The sequence below is a fragment of the Bubalus kerabau genome, chromosome 4 (genome assembly GCF_029407905.1).
Source record: "Bubalus kerabau isolate K-KA32 ecotype Philippines breed swamp buffalo chromosome 4, PCC_UOA_SB_1v2, whole genome shotgun sequence".
Classification (NCBI taxonomy): domain Eukaryota; kingdom Metazoa; phylum Chordata; class Mammalia; order Artiodactyla; family Bovidae; genus Bubalus; species Bubalus kerabau.
The window spans coordinates 132,478,340-132,495,193 of NC_073627.1; the positions used below are offsets into that span (position 1 = coordinate 132,478,340).

The following is a 16,854-nucleotide window of genomic DNA, read 5'->3' on the forward strand; positions in this document are numbered from 1 at the left end:
AGCTAAGTTGAGCAAAGTCCAGGAGATAGTGGTGGACAGAGGAACCTGGCAAACTGTAGCCCTTGGGGTTGAAAAGAGTTGTACACAACTTAGTGACTTAACAACAATTTTTCCATCATGCTGGTCACGTTAATTCATTAGTCTGTCTCCTTGTGCTTGAAAATTAAGGTTACGTAGCGTGTCAGAGGTTCATGGTTTTGAAATCTATGAAAATAATGTGTTGTGGAATATTAGAGAAATATGTGTTGTTGTTGGGGTATTTTAAATAATATTTCTAGAAAGAGCAGTCATTTAAAGTATTTTTCAGAAGAGCAGTTTTGAGGTTCTTTTCAACTGTTTCCTTCTCTCCACTCGAAAAGATTTCTATTATTATACCTTAACCATGCAAGACCATAAATCTATCATACTGACCACTGGCCTATATGAACCATTCAGGCACATCGTTTTTTTTTGTGCCCTAAGCCATGAAAATAAATGATGCAGTGGCACTGGAATTCATGAACTGCCAAACCTAACACAGTCTTCTGCATGACTCCCTGTACCTTCATTTCATTTGATGGAAGAAAGACTGGGGGTGAATGGGAGTAGGTAATTACCAAAAATAATGCCAGACCCATTTAAGTAATTTTCCAGGAAAATGTTGAAATGTAAAATGTCTAGTGAAAACATGAATAAGGAAGAAACAAAATTTATGGATTTCAAGTTGCCATGGGAACACTCACAGCCCCCTCTAGTGAGCAGATAGGTGGGTGATCCATTAAGTCTTTTTTAAATAGAATATAAAACTGCATTGGTCATGTTGACTCACAGTTTGTTCCTGTTCTTGCTAATTTTTGCATATTTTATCATGTTTTTCCCCATAGGCTTTGAACCAGAGTTTTTTCCATGGCCCTTGGGGTTCTTTTCTGAGTCTCTCCATGTATTTCATGTATTAAGGGTTTGTGAGCACCAGTACATCTGTTAGGTTTTTCCCAGACCCACATCCCCAGGGTAGGAAAGGAACAGGGACCTGTGGGGACCCCTAAGTGAATTCCTTGTGTTGTTGTTTTGGTTTTTTGCTCTTTTGCTTATATATTAATTATTAAGAAATAATATAAACTCAATAAGACTGTTTCCTGCTCTGTAATATAGAAAGTTTGTGTGGCAGACTGATCATTTATCAAATACATACTACAGAGAAAGTTAAATGACATTATAGAGGTAGTTGGATTAAGGTAGCTTGAACTCAGCCTTTTAGCACTAAGCCATGGCCTTCTATACTGTGGGAGCTTCTATACTTTTATGGAGGGAGGTATATTGGGGGGAGATATTTATGGTGGGATGTATATTGAGGGGAAGATAAAAGAAGTCAGGTTGTTTTTCTTCTGTTATAAGTGTTATGGAGTGTGCATTGTTTTTTATATCTCTCTGAAAAATAGATGTAATCAATGTAATAGAAATATGTGAGAATTTTCCAACAGACATTCATGTAGCTATGATTACTGCTGGGATGGTCATATTCCTAGGCCCTGTGTTTTTTCACTGCTGGCCATTGAACAGGTTGCTGACACACTATTAGTTAATTTTTGTAAAAAATACTTAGTTTCTGTTATTTTCATGATCATGTTTGAAGCTTATTCCTCACATATGTCTTTTACACATTTCTCTGATTATCAGAGGAAAAGATGCTCAGTCAGATGACAAATATAATTGTAAAAAGATAAATATATACACAGTAACGTTTGGCTTTCTCCTTATAGTAATGGAAAGAAAAATATTAGGGCCATAAAATTATATTTATAGCTTTGAGCATTATAATGCATAATTTTAAAAATTAGCTGCCTGACAATGTTGCCTATAATTATGGTAGTGAAAATTTCAATAAAGAGAATCTCTCCTGTTAAACATTTTGAGAATTCCACTCATTGATTCTAATTGCAAAGAGATCTGATGACTACAAAAAAATAAAAGAAAACTGAATTCAGATGCTCTGCTTTCCATATTTACATTTAATGATTCCATCCTCATTATGGTCTCCTTTCTTTCTCTCAACCTCTCTTCTGCCCACCAGACACTGCATGGACCTCAGTGCAGCATAACGGCTCCCACTTGGTCAAGGTCAAAAGCTTGAATGGAGAAAGCCCCCATCCAGTATTTTTCAAGTACATAGCCAGCATGGACCAGCTCCAGACCATCATTGACTATGCAGACAACTGCCAACAGGAGCTGACTTTCCACTGCAAAAAGTCAAGGCTTTCAACTCCCCAAGGTGAGTAATCAGAGTAATTAGACATCATGAGCTTTTGTCCCCACAGGTCACAAGGCTTGCCACAGATGCATGAGAATCTGTGCCCATAGCACCTAGGTCACAATCTGAGATATTTTTGGAGCAAAGACCAAAATCTTTGCCCAAAGCCATAAATGATCTGAAGTTCCCTCCCATCCCCAGACTCAGCTGGGCAACTGAGCAGTAAAAGCCTCTTAAAAAGGCCCCTGGAGGGCTCAGTAATCATCTGCCATAAAGGGCAGGGACATCTCAATCCTGTGGTATCTTGGGAAGCATTACTAATAACAACATGACTTACTTATCTGGAGGTGATTATTTGGTGAGATCCTTTTTCCTACGCTGAATGTGATTAGTGTCTGGGCTAAATATAAAGTAGGGAAAAATGTTGGTATCACCAGTTCTTTCACACGTTAAGTGCTAGTAGTTTATTTTACATATCTTTTCTTCTTTTGAAAATTTTTATTTTTGATTTTCTATTTTCTTCCTTTGAAATACCTTATTTTGTTGGAATGTGCAACCTGCCTGCATGAAGCATAAAACTGCTTGGTTTTCTGGAGGCTGGCCTGCCGCTCCTCTGATCAGGCATTTGGGGATTGGAATGAGCAGAGAGTGCTAGGCAGGTCCTCAGAATTCAGGCTTGTCACTCAACAGCTATGGGACTTAGGAAATCATTTTTTTTCTGAGTGTTCGGGGCTAAGGCACTAACTCTGCTAGAACCTAATTGCACCATACCTATAAATGGCATGAAGTAAATGCTACTTATTTGCATCTCTCCGGTTTATTGAATTTATAGTTAGTGCTAGTGGGTTTAGTGCTTACTGTTAGTTGATTGCTAACTAGATTGCTAATTAGATCTATTGCCAAATAGATCACTGAACTAAAATTCTATGTTCCCAAAAGAATGAGAAAGCTGCCTCCGGGAGAGTATTATTCATAGGTTCTCTAACCAGTGAAAACAAGGCAAAGACAGAGTAGCATTGAAACCAACCACTAACAAAGGCATAAAACAAAGCCACCCAGTGAGCCAGGGGGCAAACTCATACACAGAAGCAGATGGTCTATTCCAGAACCTGGACATGACCCAGATCACCAAAGGATTCCCACCTGGAAGGCCAGTGTCTATTTGCGTGTGGTTACTCAATTGTTAGCCCTTTGATATAAATACATAAAATAGCACCACCACCACCACCAACAGGTATTTAAAAGCGTATTTCATTGAGGCTAGGGGAAAAGATGGAAAGAGAAAAGACTTATAAACTTGATAAACACCTACTAAAGAAGCAAAATAAAGGACTTCATTAAATATACATGCTCAAGTTATTTGCATTTCTTATATGCTGCTGCTGGAGAATTTTTAGTACAAATTTAATTTAAACAAATTCACTGCAGACCTACATATTTCCAGATGTGCTTAATTAAGGTTGAGATGAGGCAGGCAAATAGTGTAGCCTGATACACCTTAAAATTTTTGCACTAATTTGTTCAGTTTTATCAATAGACACAAATGAGCATGCAGAGCTTTGAAGTTACACTTGTGTGGAAGGAGTGAAAACAACAAAGCCTGGGTCCCTCGTTGCTGCTGTTTAGTTGCTAAGTTTTGTCTGATTCTTTGCAACCCCACAGACTGTAGCTCCCAGGCTCCTCTGTCCCTGGGATTTCCCAGGCAAGAAGACTGGAGCAGGTTACCATTTCTTTCTCCAGGGGATCTTCCCTACCCAGGGATCAAACCCACAGCTCCTGCATTGCAAGCAGATTCTTGACACTGAACCTGGGTCCCTCCTTGGATGGCTGCAATGTGAAAACAGCACAAGGGGACTGCAGTATGGGAAGCAAGTAGCTTAGGAATTTTATAGGACAGGTTGGAGGCCATCAGTCAAAATTCAGCCTTATCTCAGGAATTTTCCACACTCATATTCTCAGAAGTTATCAGGAGAGTGGTGGTGGTAATCTTGACAGGAGATATAACAAGCCTGGGTTCTCAGTGCAGCAGCCCTTGTGTTGATTTTCATTTCCAAGAGGGCTGGGGAGGAGCAGTGGGCCTAGGATCTCGCTCAGGTCCTGGAACATTTTTCCTTCAGCATCTTTAAGGTCTCTGTGTTACATACAGATAGTTTCGGGGATATGATTACAGGTGGCTAAAGAGGAAGTTGTGTGACTGTGTTGACTTTAGGAAACCATTCCATCACCATACTATGAATGCTTAAGGTCATTGAGAATGGCAGCAGTGGCTGGCGAGGCCAGTGACCCATAGGCTAAAATAATTGAGAAAGTGGAGTGGTGAACCCTGGTCATTGCTATCTTTCCTTTTCCTTTTCATTTCAGCCTCTAATTCTTCTTCATGTTATTCCTAATACTTTCTTATGCAAATTCTCTAGGTTACTCAAAGGAATTTTCAATGGAGCCACATACATTTTGTACCTTTAAAAACCCTTAATGGTTCTCATTTTAGAGAGAAAAATGTAAACACAGTTGTGCATTTGCATATAATGATTTCTTTGCTCTTCAATCAATGAAAGAAGATGTTGAATAATTACATTTTTAAGATGGAATTTTGAAAAATACCTATTAAATATTTATTAAATATTAAGCTGAAAAGATCTTCCACCCCCTAGAGATGTTTTCAACACATTTAGAAAACTGATGGTTGATATTGATTTCTTGGCTCACATTGCACCCACTGGGCCTGCAGTGCATGGTAATGAATGCAGTCTATGTATTTACAAGCTGGGAGGTTGTCAGCAGAAGCAAAAGTCTTATTGAATAGGGAGCCATAATGAGCAGTGGCGATTGTAAGTTACGAAGAAGCTGCTACAGATTCTTGGTGGGGGCCTGATGGGGACAACTTAAGACTGTGACAAACACAAGCATCTTTACAGATTTAATGTCACTTCCATTCCCTGCTCCCCCCGTGCCCTGAATCTCTGTTTACTAGGGACTGTTTCTTTTCCATCTTCCTGTGTGCTCCGCCTTTTCTGAACATCCTCCTCCAGGTGCTCTATAATCCCACAGTGGGGCTTCGGCAGCATCTTCAGCATAAATAAGCAATCTTGCAGAGCTGAGGCAGCCTCTGCTCCTGTCACTTATGCATTGTACTGAGGAGTGGGTTTTGCTGAAGATCCACTCTGTAGTTGTCTCGGATTTGTCCAAACCAAAGACTCACTTCAGGCATGAAGAAGGCTAATTAGTGCCATTTCTTTAGTTTCCAGAGTAACCCATTTAGTCTAAGTACGTATCCCCAAGAAACTTCAAAGATATGCTAGGAAGTGCCAGTGTTTTTAGCTAATACATAAAGTGAAAGAATTCTTTATTTTGCGTAACATGAAACATTTTAATCACATTTTATTAATAGGATCGCAAACAGATTTTAGATTCAATGTATAAATTACTCTGGTTTCTATTTTTATGACAATTCTTTCTTGAACATTATTTCTGCAGAAATGATGTAATTGGAGTTCTCAAGAGAAATATGTAAACATCATACTTGAATGATTTAGGGACAATTTGCTCATTTTCTGATAAAAGAAAAAAAATGGTTAATGATGATATGACTTGACACTAAAGTATATATTTTCAAATAGTTGGAAGTCCTCCTAAAAATGATCCTATTGCAGAGTTAAAATATAAAATATACTTCTAAAAGAGTCTCTCTATGCTTTAAATAAAGAGGAGTAAAGGAACTATTTTGGGGAGGCAGGTAGTGGGGGTCAAAGTAGGTGTCACCTTTCTCATACTTGTCTTTCAGATGGAACCCCAGTGAGCTGGTGGGTTGGAAGAACCAATGAAACACACACTTACTGGGGAGGTTCTCAGCCTGATGCTCAAAAATGTACTTGTGGATTAGAGGGGAACTGCATTGATTCTCAATATTACTGCAACTGTGATGCTGACCGGAATGAATGGTGATTTCCATATAATTTCCCTGTGCGAACTGTAATTTGTTTGTTGCTTAAACTATGTACCTTAGGCAGACATTGGACATGACAGTACAATAAAGAGAATAAATTAAAGTATGCCCTAGCAACTTAAAAGTATAAGCTGTGATGTGTATAGTGTCATTAATCAGAAGCCTAAAATATTAGGTAGCTATTTTCGTTTACCGGTGAATAACTAAGCATGTCTGTTCTCTTTTTCTTCTAAGACAAAATAGGAATGAATGTTTCCCATTCACTGAAAGTGAAATAGAAGACTTCTTAAAGTTAATTCAGTTAATAAGATGACCACCCCATGACTCACCTGGGATTATTTACTGACTTTCTTAAACTTCAGGCTGATTTCTTGAATGGCCACATAGGGGAAACCAGACAAGGCCTTGAGTCCATGAAAGAGAATACAGAGAACACAAAATTCTCCATGCCCCTGAAGGTCTCAAAGGGCTACAAACCCCCCAAAAGTGAATGAGGACAGATCTTCTCGTTAGCACTCTGAGTAGAAAAAAAAATCTCCCTGAAAACTCATGTCTACAGACTTGCTCTCACACAGATGTGGTGCCCAAGTTGACATAACTTGGATGGTCCTTAAATTGGTTAACATGGCCACAGGTTGGCAGCACCAATGGCTCATCCTAAGACCACATGATATTCTCCCTGGAGATCTGCCCTCTCCCTTCACACAGGTCTCACAAGATTCCTTCAGATAAAATGCTTCCAAACACGAACTCACAATCCAGTTATACAACACCAGAGGACACACTTGAGAGGCAGAAGAAACCCCAAAGAGTAGATCCAATGCCTAAAAATCTCAGATTATGGATATGTTAAAAACATAAAATAAATGAGTAAGCTGCTCAAAAAATTAAAACTGGAATTGAAATATGAGAATCTTCCTGTTAACAAAGAAGGCTGTGATTTACCAAAGAACCAAATGAATGCTTAGAAATGAATATATTAGCATGTATATCAATATATATTAAAAATGAATATGTTGTCATTAGTAATGACAGTATTACTCAGTTTAAAACTTTGGGATCAGATATTAGTGGAAAAGGTGTGTAAATTAAATGACACACAAAATGAATGGAGAAAACCAAAATGGGACCTAGGAAAGTGGTGACATTGAAGAGTCATGTGAAGAAGATCAAACATGTGTATGATTAAAGTTTCAGAAGAAAAGATTTGAGGTATAATAATTAAAAAGAGGCAGTATTCAAAATAGCTGAGGAATTTCCAGATTGAGAAAATATTAAAATACCAAGCTAAAAGTAAATAAATGGGCTTCCTTGGTGGCTCAGAGGTTAAAGCATCCACCTCCAATGACAGAGACCGGGGTTCGATCCCTGGGTCGGGAAGATCCCTGGAGAAGGAAATGGTAACCCACTCCAGTATTCTTGCCTGGAGAATCCCATGGACGGAGAAGCCTGGTAGGCTACAGTCCACGGGGTTGCAAAGAATTGGACACGACTGAAGATCAAACGTGTGTGATTAAAGTTTCAGAAGAAAAGATTTGAGATATAATAATTAAAAAGAGGCAGTACTCAAAATAGCTGAGGAATTTCCAGATTGAGAAAATATTAAAATACCAAGCTAAAAGTAAATAAATAAAAGTAAATCCATATCTAGACACCCATGGTGAAATCAAAGAACACTAAAGAGAATGTTTAAAGTAGGAGAAAGGAAAGGATGACTTTTTAAAGGAAAGACCGCCAGACAGCTGACCTTCCCCGACCAGCCCAGAGCCCAGCCCACAGAGGGTGGAGCATGCCCCTTATAGGGCAGAAGTGAAATATCTGTCAAACTCCCAGTGTTTACCAAGCTGATATTTTAAGAAGTGGGATAAAATTAAGATCTAGACAAACAACACTGGAGAAATTTATCTGCAGCAGACTCCACAAAAGGGATTTTTTTTTTTAAGCAAGCTATATTTTTTTAATCACAGGCCACTAAAAAGGTCTGTAGCATCTGTGAGATTTATTTAAACAGTTGCTGGGAAGAATTTTTTTCTCAGTAAACACAGCAAACCTTAGACAAATTTTTTGATCGCGTCTTTGACGGTGTTAACATTAACACATGAGACCATTTGCTTCATTGTGATGGTCTCTAAGTTGACTGATTATACCAGCAACTCGTCAACCCATTAACTATTACAATGTTACCACACTTAAGCATTTTAAAACTTCATGATCCTGTTTCTGCTATTTTTTGAAATTAAGGCTTCAAAAAAAAAAAAAAATACCCTCATGTAACCAGGACTATTTTTGACAAAACTAAATAATGTAGAAATCTAAATGTTCTCCCCCTACAGCTTTTAAGATGAAATTACACAAAAGGGATTTTTAAGAATGGTTTTCAGAATGAAAGAAAGTGATATTACAAGGAAGGTTTCAGAAGCAGGAAGAAACACTGAGGAAAAAAGTTGTAAACATAGAGGTGGAAAACCTGTACTGATAACATAGGACTATATGTTTGAAGCTGAAGCATAAGAAAGCAGTCAGATCCTATTAACAAAGATGATTATGGTTTACAAAGGAACTAAAAGACTGCTTAGAAATAAAAATATTGTTGAAATTTAAACTTGTTTTGTAAATATTTATTAGAATTAAATTGCTTAAAGTGTATATATTGAAATTTATGTAACCCTTAAAGAATTATTTCAATTCAGCAGAGGGAAGAAAGAAAAAATGGGATTTTAAAAATTTAGTTAATGCAAAAGAAGATAGAACATGAGATTGAAAAAGAAGAGAAAGCAACAAGTCTGAGATAAAAATGTGTGAACAATCATGCACAATAAATGTGACAAAAATAACCATTTAGATCCAGATCTCATACTACGTCTTATTTGTACAAGTAGAAATATTGAAAGCAAAGAATTACCAGCTAAATATCACAAAGTCAGTAAATTTTAAAGGTTTTTTAGGTGGACTAAGATCACTGTTACTATGTAATGATACTTCTTAATTTCACCAGAGAAAATTAACAATCCTAAACATGTATGCTTCCAATAAAAATGACTAGAAATATATATAGAAAAAATTTGACAGAACTGAAAGAAGAAATTCACAAATCAACCATGATAAGAATATCTGTTTGTAATTGGTAATCAAATGAACAAAAATTAGTAAGAACATAGAATATTTTCAAATTAAATTGATTTGTTGGGAACATAAAATTATAGAACACATAATTTTCTCAAGCACTTGTGGTGCATTTCTGCAAACTGATTTTCCCAATGTTCCATAAAGCAAAATTCAAAAACTTTTAGTGTGGTTGTTATCCTATGGACAGTTTCTCTGATAGCAATGCAATTAGGTTAGAAATGAATAATAGAAAGCTAAAAAATACATATGAGTTAATTCAAAACCGCAATTGGAAAGATTGGAAACAAGGAAATAAAGATTATATTACTCATAGAAAATATGGTTGTCAGCAAAGAAAACCTAAGAGAACAAACAGAAATATTATTGAAATTAATGAGAGCTTAGTAAGACTATTTACTGAGTCGTAGAACAACTGAATTCTTATCAAGAATGTGTTATAAGAAAGTCCTATAAAAACCAGTTGCAAAAGCAACAAAATAGTAATGTATCTTGAAATAAAGATAGCAAAAATATGCAAGACTTTGATTAAAAAAGACATTATAAAACTTTATTATGAAAATCAAGAAGACCTGAATAAATGGAGACATCACACTGCTGCCATGAATAGGAAATCTAAGCATCTCTCCTCCAAATAAATTTCTTGATTCCCTTTAATTCCAAACAAATGCTAGACATTTGTTTATTATTTTTAAGTAGTGACAAAATGGCTCTAAAGCTTAATTTGGAAAAGAATGGTGCATAAATAGTTAAGACAACTATGAAGATGAAAACAAGGTGGGGAGACCAGCCCTGCCAGACATGAAGAAGTCTTAATGATGCCTCAGTAATTAATACAGCATGACTTTGCCAAAGGGGTGAGCCAGTAGAACAGCAAAACCTGATAAAGAGCTTGGAACTTTCAAAGTACGTAATTCTGGATGATGAAAACTGTACTGTCACCAGTCCCTCTTTCTCCCCGATGATTATAACACTTAAAGTTGACACAGTATTTCTCCTCCTGCAACTTTCTCAACAACTCAAAGTTCTTACAGCTCTGTTATACCTCAAAAATATCTAATGACAAACAGCGAACAGTAAGAATTTCTAAAGCATTAGACTCTGAAAAAAGCGAATTTGGGAATTCTCTTACTGAATGTTTAAAACTGTTGTGAGAAATTTTTGTGCCTAGAAACGCAATCTTTACAAATTTTGGAGAAAATTGAAAAGCAAGAAAAGTGAGATATAATCATAAATTAGGCAGTTTTAAATGAGTCTGGTGACCATAGCATCGCAGAGTCAAGCACCACTGTGTGACTGAGCGTGAACACGAGCTGTTGACCATGGGTTACAATATTTTGCAGAAAGCATGCGCAATTGGGAATGATCTATACTAATAAAGGACTTTGAAGTAAGAATTGTTTAACAGTTTTTCAGATTCAGGAAGGTACTTTATGATATTATCTACCTTAATACACACTATTTGCATTATGATTTTTTAAAGATATTTTTAGGTTTGTGAATGCATTGTCAGTGTTAAAAACAGGACTACAGTGTAGCTTTTTCCTATATTAGACAGCATAGCTTTTAAAAGTTTCCTTAAAATTCAAAGTTTCTCAATAAAGAACTAATACACTTACATTTTTTCTCTAAGATATCTGCCAAAATAGCAGTCATAGGAATTAAAATATTTATTTGTAATGCTTACTGGTATTTAATACCAGGAATTAATTTGGTGTGCTATTCCTGTGTTTATAACAAAATAGCTTTCCATACTGATCGCCCTGTGATTCAGTGGCACCTTCTAGCTTGTGATCCCAACAAAGTCGGGTATTTTGTGTTTAGGATGAAGCTTGTGTGCTTCTGTCGGCAGCAGTCGCAGGGGCTTCCCCAGATAAAACCATGTGGCTTAATTCAGTCTGATTTTTTGAAGCAATTTGATTTTTAATGTTTGTTTCTTCAATTTTAGGGTGTTTAGTTCCTATTTTTCATATCTTACCACATGCACTGCCAGTCCCTGTGCTCAAATTTTTTAATAAAATAAAAATCTTAATAATTTTTAATTTTCCAACTTACAAGAATATTTTGATGCCTAACAGCACTGGAATGATTAACTATTAAGTTAAGAAGGTTTTTTTTTTTTTTTTGGCAGCAAAGCTGTGAGGTGACCTGGACTATTTTTGATAATGCTTCAACTTATATAAATACACATATAATTTGGAACAGTTACTATATATATATATATGGGTGACTGGTGATTTTGTAATTGTTAAAAATGAAAACTTGCTAGGTTCTACACAGAACAATAGACAAACCATTTGTCCATAAATTAAAAGTACATATGTAATTGAAATATACAATGAAAAATATGAACAGCTTACAGAAACCTTTCTACTTTGTCCAGAGAGAACACTGGCAATACAAACAGCTTACCAACCAGGTCCTCTGGCTTTTGTTCCAGTCATTAAATTGTATTGAACCACAGATTTTAATATGTCCCCAAATAGTCACTTACATGATGGTATTATTGTTATTTCTATTATTTGTAACATCCACTAGGTTTCTGGGGGACATTGACAATGGGCTTTCTGTTCACTTCCCCCACACACAGGGCGTGACTAATAGAGGATGTGTAATAAGTGTTGAATGAATGGATGGTGAAAATCATTGGCAAAGCACTTTCCCATGCCTTAGCCCATTTATTAATTTTAAGAATACATTGTCTCATATCTTCATCATGGTTTTGAATCAGTATTTTGTTTTGATTTTGTTTTTAAATTTAAGACTTCAACACATAAGGAAATGCCTCATAACCACAGTAGGAATTTCTGAAACTTTCAGTAATTAAAAAAGGCCCAAAAATTGAAAACCTATTTCTTGTCAGTCAGATGGGTTTGGTTTTTTGTCTTTTGCTTTTTTTTTTTTTTTTAATCAAGGCAGATTACTCTTGCCTCTGTAAATTTTGCATTCCAGTATGACACAATGGCTGAATTGCAAACAGCAAAAAGCTGCTTCAGTTCAGTTCGGTTCAGTCGCTCAGTCGTGTCCGACTCTTTGCGACCCCATGAATCACAGCACGCCAGGCCTCCCTGTCCATCACCATCTCCCGGAGTTCACTCAAACTCACATCCATCGAGTTGCTGATGCCATCCAGCCATCTCATCCTCTGTCGTCCCCTTCTCCTCCTGCCCCCAATCCCTCCCAGCATCAGAGTCTTTTCCAATGAGTCAACTCTTCGCATGCAGTGGCCAAAGTACTGGAGTTTCAGCTTTAGCATCATTCTTTCCAAAGAAATCCCAGGGCTGATCTCCTTTAGAATGGACTGGTTGGATCTCCTTGCAGTCCAAGGGACTCTCAAGAGTCTTAATTGCTTTGAAATGTAGTTTCATGTCTGTTCCTATGACCACAATTTTGGACCTGCCTGCTTTCTTCTCTATGGTCCTGTAGATGAACAAAGGTCTCTGGTCCTCAGAAGACCTTATTCAGTACATTAGTATGTTTGTAAGTGTTCAGATGAGCTGTTTGATTTCCCTACTGTTACATGTTTACAAATTCAGCTTAATACCCCTTGAACTGCAATAAAATGCTTTTACTTTTCTGTACATTATTAAGAATGATATTAAGGTGGTTGTGTTTGTTTTCTAGGACCAGCAACACAGTAGTCCTTTCCCATAAGAAGCACCTGCCGGTTACTCAGGTTGTGATGAGAGACACAGGGCAACCACATTCTGAAGCGGCTTATTCACTGGGTCCTCTGCTCTGCTCGGGGGACAGTAAGTAGTGGCAAGAGGAACTGCCTTGATCACTGCTAATGTATTTCAGTGTTTTATGAGAAATCTAGCTGCCTGGGTTCATAGAATCACTGTCTATACTGATAATATGTACTTCATTAGGAATGTATTAACCTATAAAATAAGTATATATTGCTAATATATTTGAAAAAAAATACTACCTCTGGATTATACATTTTTATATAGCATTTAGGGCTTCCCATGTGGCACTAGCGGTAAAAATCTCACCTGCCAATGCAGGAGACATGGGTTCAATCCTTGGGTTGGAAAGATACCCTGGAAAAGGGTATGACAACCCACTCCAGTACTCTTGCCTGGCGAATTTTAATCCTGTGGGCAGAGGGGCCTGGTGGCCTAAAGTCCATAGGGTTGCAAACAGTTGGACATGATTGAAGTGACGTAGTACGCAGGCACACATACAGCCTTTACATCATACTCTGCTGAAACACTCATGGAATTATTTGAAATATCATGTAACTTGTTCAGCAAACATCTAATATGTATCTACTAAGTATAAGACATTTTGCTGAAGGCTGAGATGCCTGAAATTAGTAAAATAATGAGAAAATGAGAGGACAGAATCCATCAAGTATCAGTTCAATCCAGTTGCTCAGTCATGTCCGACTCTTTGCGACCAAAGCACGCCAGGCCTCCCTGTCCATCACCAATTCCCAGAGTTTACCCAAATTCATGTCCATTGAGATGGTGATGCCATCCAACCATCTCATCCTCTGTCGTCCCCTTCTCCTCCTGCCCTCAATCTTTCCCAGCATCAGGGTCTTTTCCAATGAGTCAACTCTTTGCATGAGGTGGCCAAAGTACTGGAGTTTCAGCTTTAGCATCAGTCTTTCCAAAGAAATCCCAGGACTGATCTCCTTTAGGGTGGACTGGTTGGATCTCCCTGCAGTCCAAAGGACTCTCAAGAGTCTTCTCCAACACCACAGTTCAAAAGCATCAATTCTTTGGTGCTCAGCTTTCTTCACAGTCCAACTTTCACATCCATACATGACCACTGGAAAAACCATAGCCTTGACTAGATGGACCTTTGTTGGCAAAGTAATGTCTCTGCTTTTGAATATGCTATCTAGGTTGGTCATAACTTTCCTTCCAAGGAGTAAGCGTCTTTTAATTTCATGGCTGCCATCACCATCTACAGTGATTTTGGAGCCCCCAAAAGTAAAGTTTGCCACTGTTTCCACTGTTTCCCCATCTATTTGCCATGAAGTGATGGGACCAGATGCCATGATCTTCGTTTTCTGAATGTTGAGCTTTAAGCCCACTTTTTCACTCTCCTCTTTCACTTTCATCATGAGGCTTTAGTTCCTCTTCACTCTCTGCCATAAGGGTGGTGTCATCTGCATACCTGAGGTTATTGATATTTCTCCTGACAATCTTGATTCCACCTTGTGCTTCTTCCAGCCCAGTGTTTCTCATGATGTACTTTGCATATAAGTTAAATAAGCAGGGTGACAATATACATCCTTGACGTACTCCTTTTCCTATTTGGGACCAGTCTGTTGTTCCATGTCCAGTTCTAACTGTTGCTTCCTGACCTGCTTATAGGTTTCTCAAGAGGCAGGTCAGGCGGTCTGGTATTCCCGTCTCTTTTAGAATTTTCCACAGTTTATTGTGATCCACACAGTCAAAGGCTTTGACATAGTCAATAAAGCAGAAATAGATGTTTTTCTGGAACTCTCTTGCTTTTTCGATGATCCAGCAGATGTTGACAATTTGATCTCTGATTCCTATCTATGCATTAATGCCTTTTGGTAGTTCTGAATATTTACACTAGAAGCCTTGATGCTCTTAATTCCACATACCTCTCCAACTGCAACTTAATTTCTTTCATATCCTTTACAACCCCCAAATAACTGAAATAAAATAAGAGTTCCATCTTTAATTTCCCTAATTCTAGTCTCCTTGAATATAAGACAGATATTGTCATTCATCACTCCTCAGAAACTGAGGTCACCAATGAGAACTCGACATTGCTAAGTCCAGTTCTTATTCTCTGATAAATATCTGAATTGACCTGTCAGCAACTTTGGAATTCTCCCATGATTCTCTCTTCTTTTAGTCACTTTCTTTACTTGGTGGCCAGCATACCACAAAATTCTGGTTTTTCTTCCCTTCTCTCCTTAACCTTTCTTCATCTTACCAGTGGGATAATCTTGGGGTTCCCCAAGGCTCTATTCTCTGCCTTCTTTCCTGTCTATTCTCCACTGGTGGTCTTTTCCCATCATCTCATGGCTTTAAATACTGCACAGACAGAATTCATGAAGCAGTTATCTCAAGACTCTGAAAAGCAAACAGTAATAGGGAACAGAAAGCAGAATTCACCATGTACTTTCCTCCAATATCTCTTAGCCATGGGATCACAAATGGAGAGAGTTCCAGGAGAAGTCCTCTAGTCCTGATTGGAGGAGGGGACAAGGGGCTTCAGTCAGTGAGTACAGGAATCTCATCCCTCTCCCCTTTATCTCTGTTTTCTGACGTTCCAGTTCCCAGGAAATCCCATGGCAACAATGGCAGAAACTGCCTCAAGAGCATGCAAGAGCCAGAGCTCTGAAAAAGGAATCTTCTACTCTGGATAGGACAGCCCTGACTCCCAAACAGTGGCAGACTCACGTTACTTTTGTTTTCTTTCTCTGTTCACCCATCACTTGGCAACGGATATAGGTACAGGAACAGAAGTAAATAGGAAAACACAATAAAACAGGCTAAATAGAGCCCTAGTTTTCTGGCTGTGTGCATGAAGAGAGAGCCCAGGGAACTGGAAAGAATTGAAAGAGCACAGAGAGGAAAGAGTTCACAAAAGTGATGATAAAACTTGTTTATGAAGTCCTGGGTTTACCCCCGAGCTACACATGCCTCAAACTGGTCCTAATTATGGGCCAAGAAATTGAGAATGAGCGAAGAAGCTACCACCCAGGACTCAGACTGGCTACTATGTGGTGCAAAGGTGAGGCAGATCTGAAAAGTACTGCAAAAACTTTGAAAACTGGACTGCCATAGGAGCCACGGACCACAGAGGGAAGGTTGAAATGTGTGGGCAGATCATAACCAGGCCAACAGGGCTGAAAAATAAAAATATCAACTTACTCCTTGAATTTAAACAAAGCTCCCAGTTTGTTAACATAATATTGTAAATATCTAGAAAATAATCCAAAATTACTTAACATACAAAGAACTGGAAAAATCGAAGTTTGCATAAGAAAATGTAATCAATAGATAACCAATAACGCAGAGGTTAAAATTAACTGATAAAGACATTAAAACAACTATTACACAAAAACTGTAAGGAATAATAATAAATGCTTTTGAAACAAATAGAAAAAGAGAATGTTTCAACAAAGAAATAGGCTATATAAAGGAGGGCTAAAAGGAAACTTTAGAACTGAGAAGTATAGCAATGGAACTAAAAGATGCACTGGATGGGCTAAGCAGAAAACTTGAGATGAAACAGCCAAAGGCCTTGAAGATAGATAAATAGAAATTATCCAGTCTAAGCAAGAAAAAGAAAAAAAGACTGAAAAAAATGAATAGGGTCTCAGGGATCTGTGGGTTAATAATAAAAATATATATAATATTCATGTAAGTGAATTTCCAGAAGAAGAGAGGAAAAGTGTTGGTCCTGAAAAAATATTTGAAAACATAATGGCTGAAAACTTTCCAAGTTTGGCAAAAGAGAAACTGGGAAGTTGAATGAATCTGAAACAGGATAAACTCAAAGAAATTCACATCTAGATATATATTGAAAGCAAACTAATGAAAACTAAAGACAATGAGAA

At 37.6% G+C, this 16,854-nt stretch overlaps 1 protein-coding gene across 2 annotated transcripts in view; it reads left to right on the top strand.

Moving 5' to 3' along the window:
- LOC129650319 (contactin-associated protein-like 3) overlaps positions 1-16,854 on the top strand; it is a 171,594-nt gene that overhangs the window by 114,574 nt on the left and 40,166 nt on the right. For both annotated transcript variants that reach the window (XM_055578662.1, XM_055578663.1), the window contains exons 11-13: positions 2,051-2,248; positions 6,009-6,165; positions 12,918-13,045. In XM_055578662.1, coding sequence (XP_055434637.1) covers positions 2,051-2,248; positions 6,009-6,165; positions 12,918-13,045 — 483 coding nt within the window. The remainder of the gene's footprint in view (positions 1-2,050; positions 2,249-6,008; positions 6,166-12,917; positions 13,046-16,854) is intronic.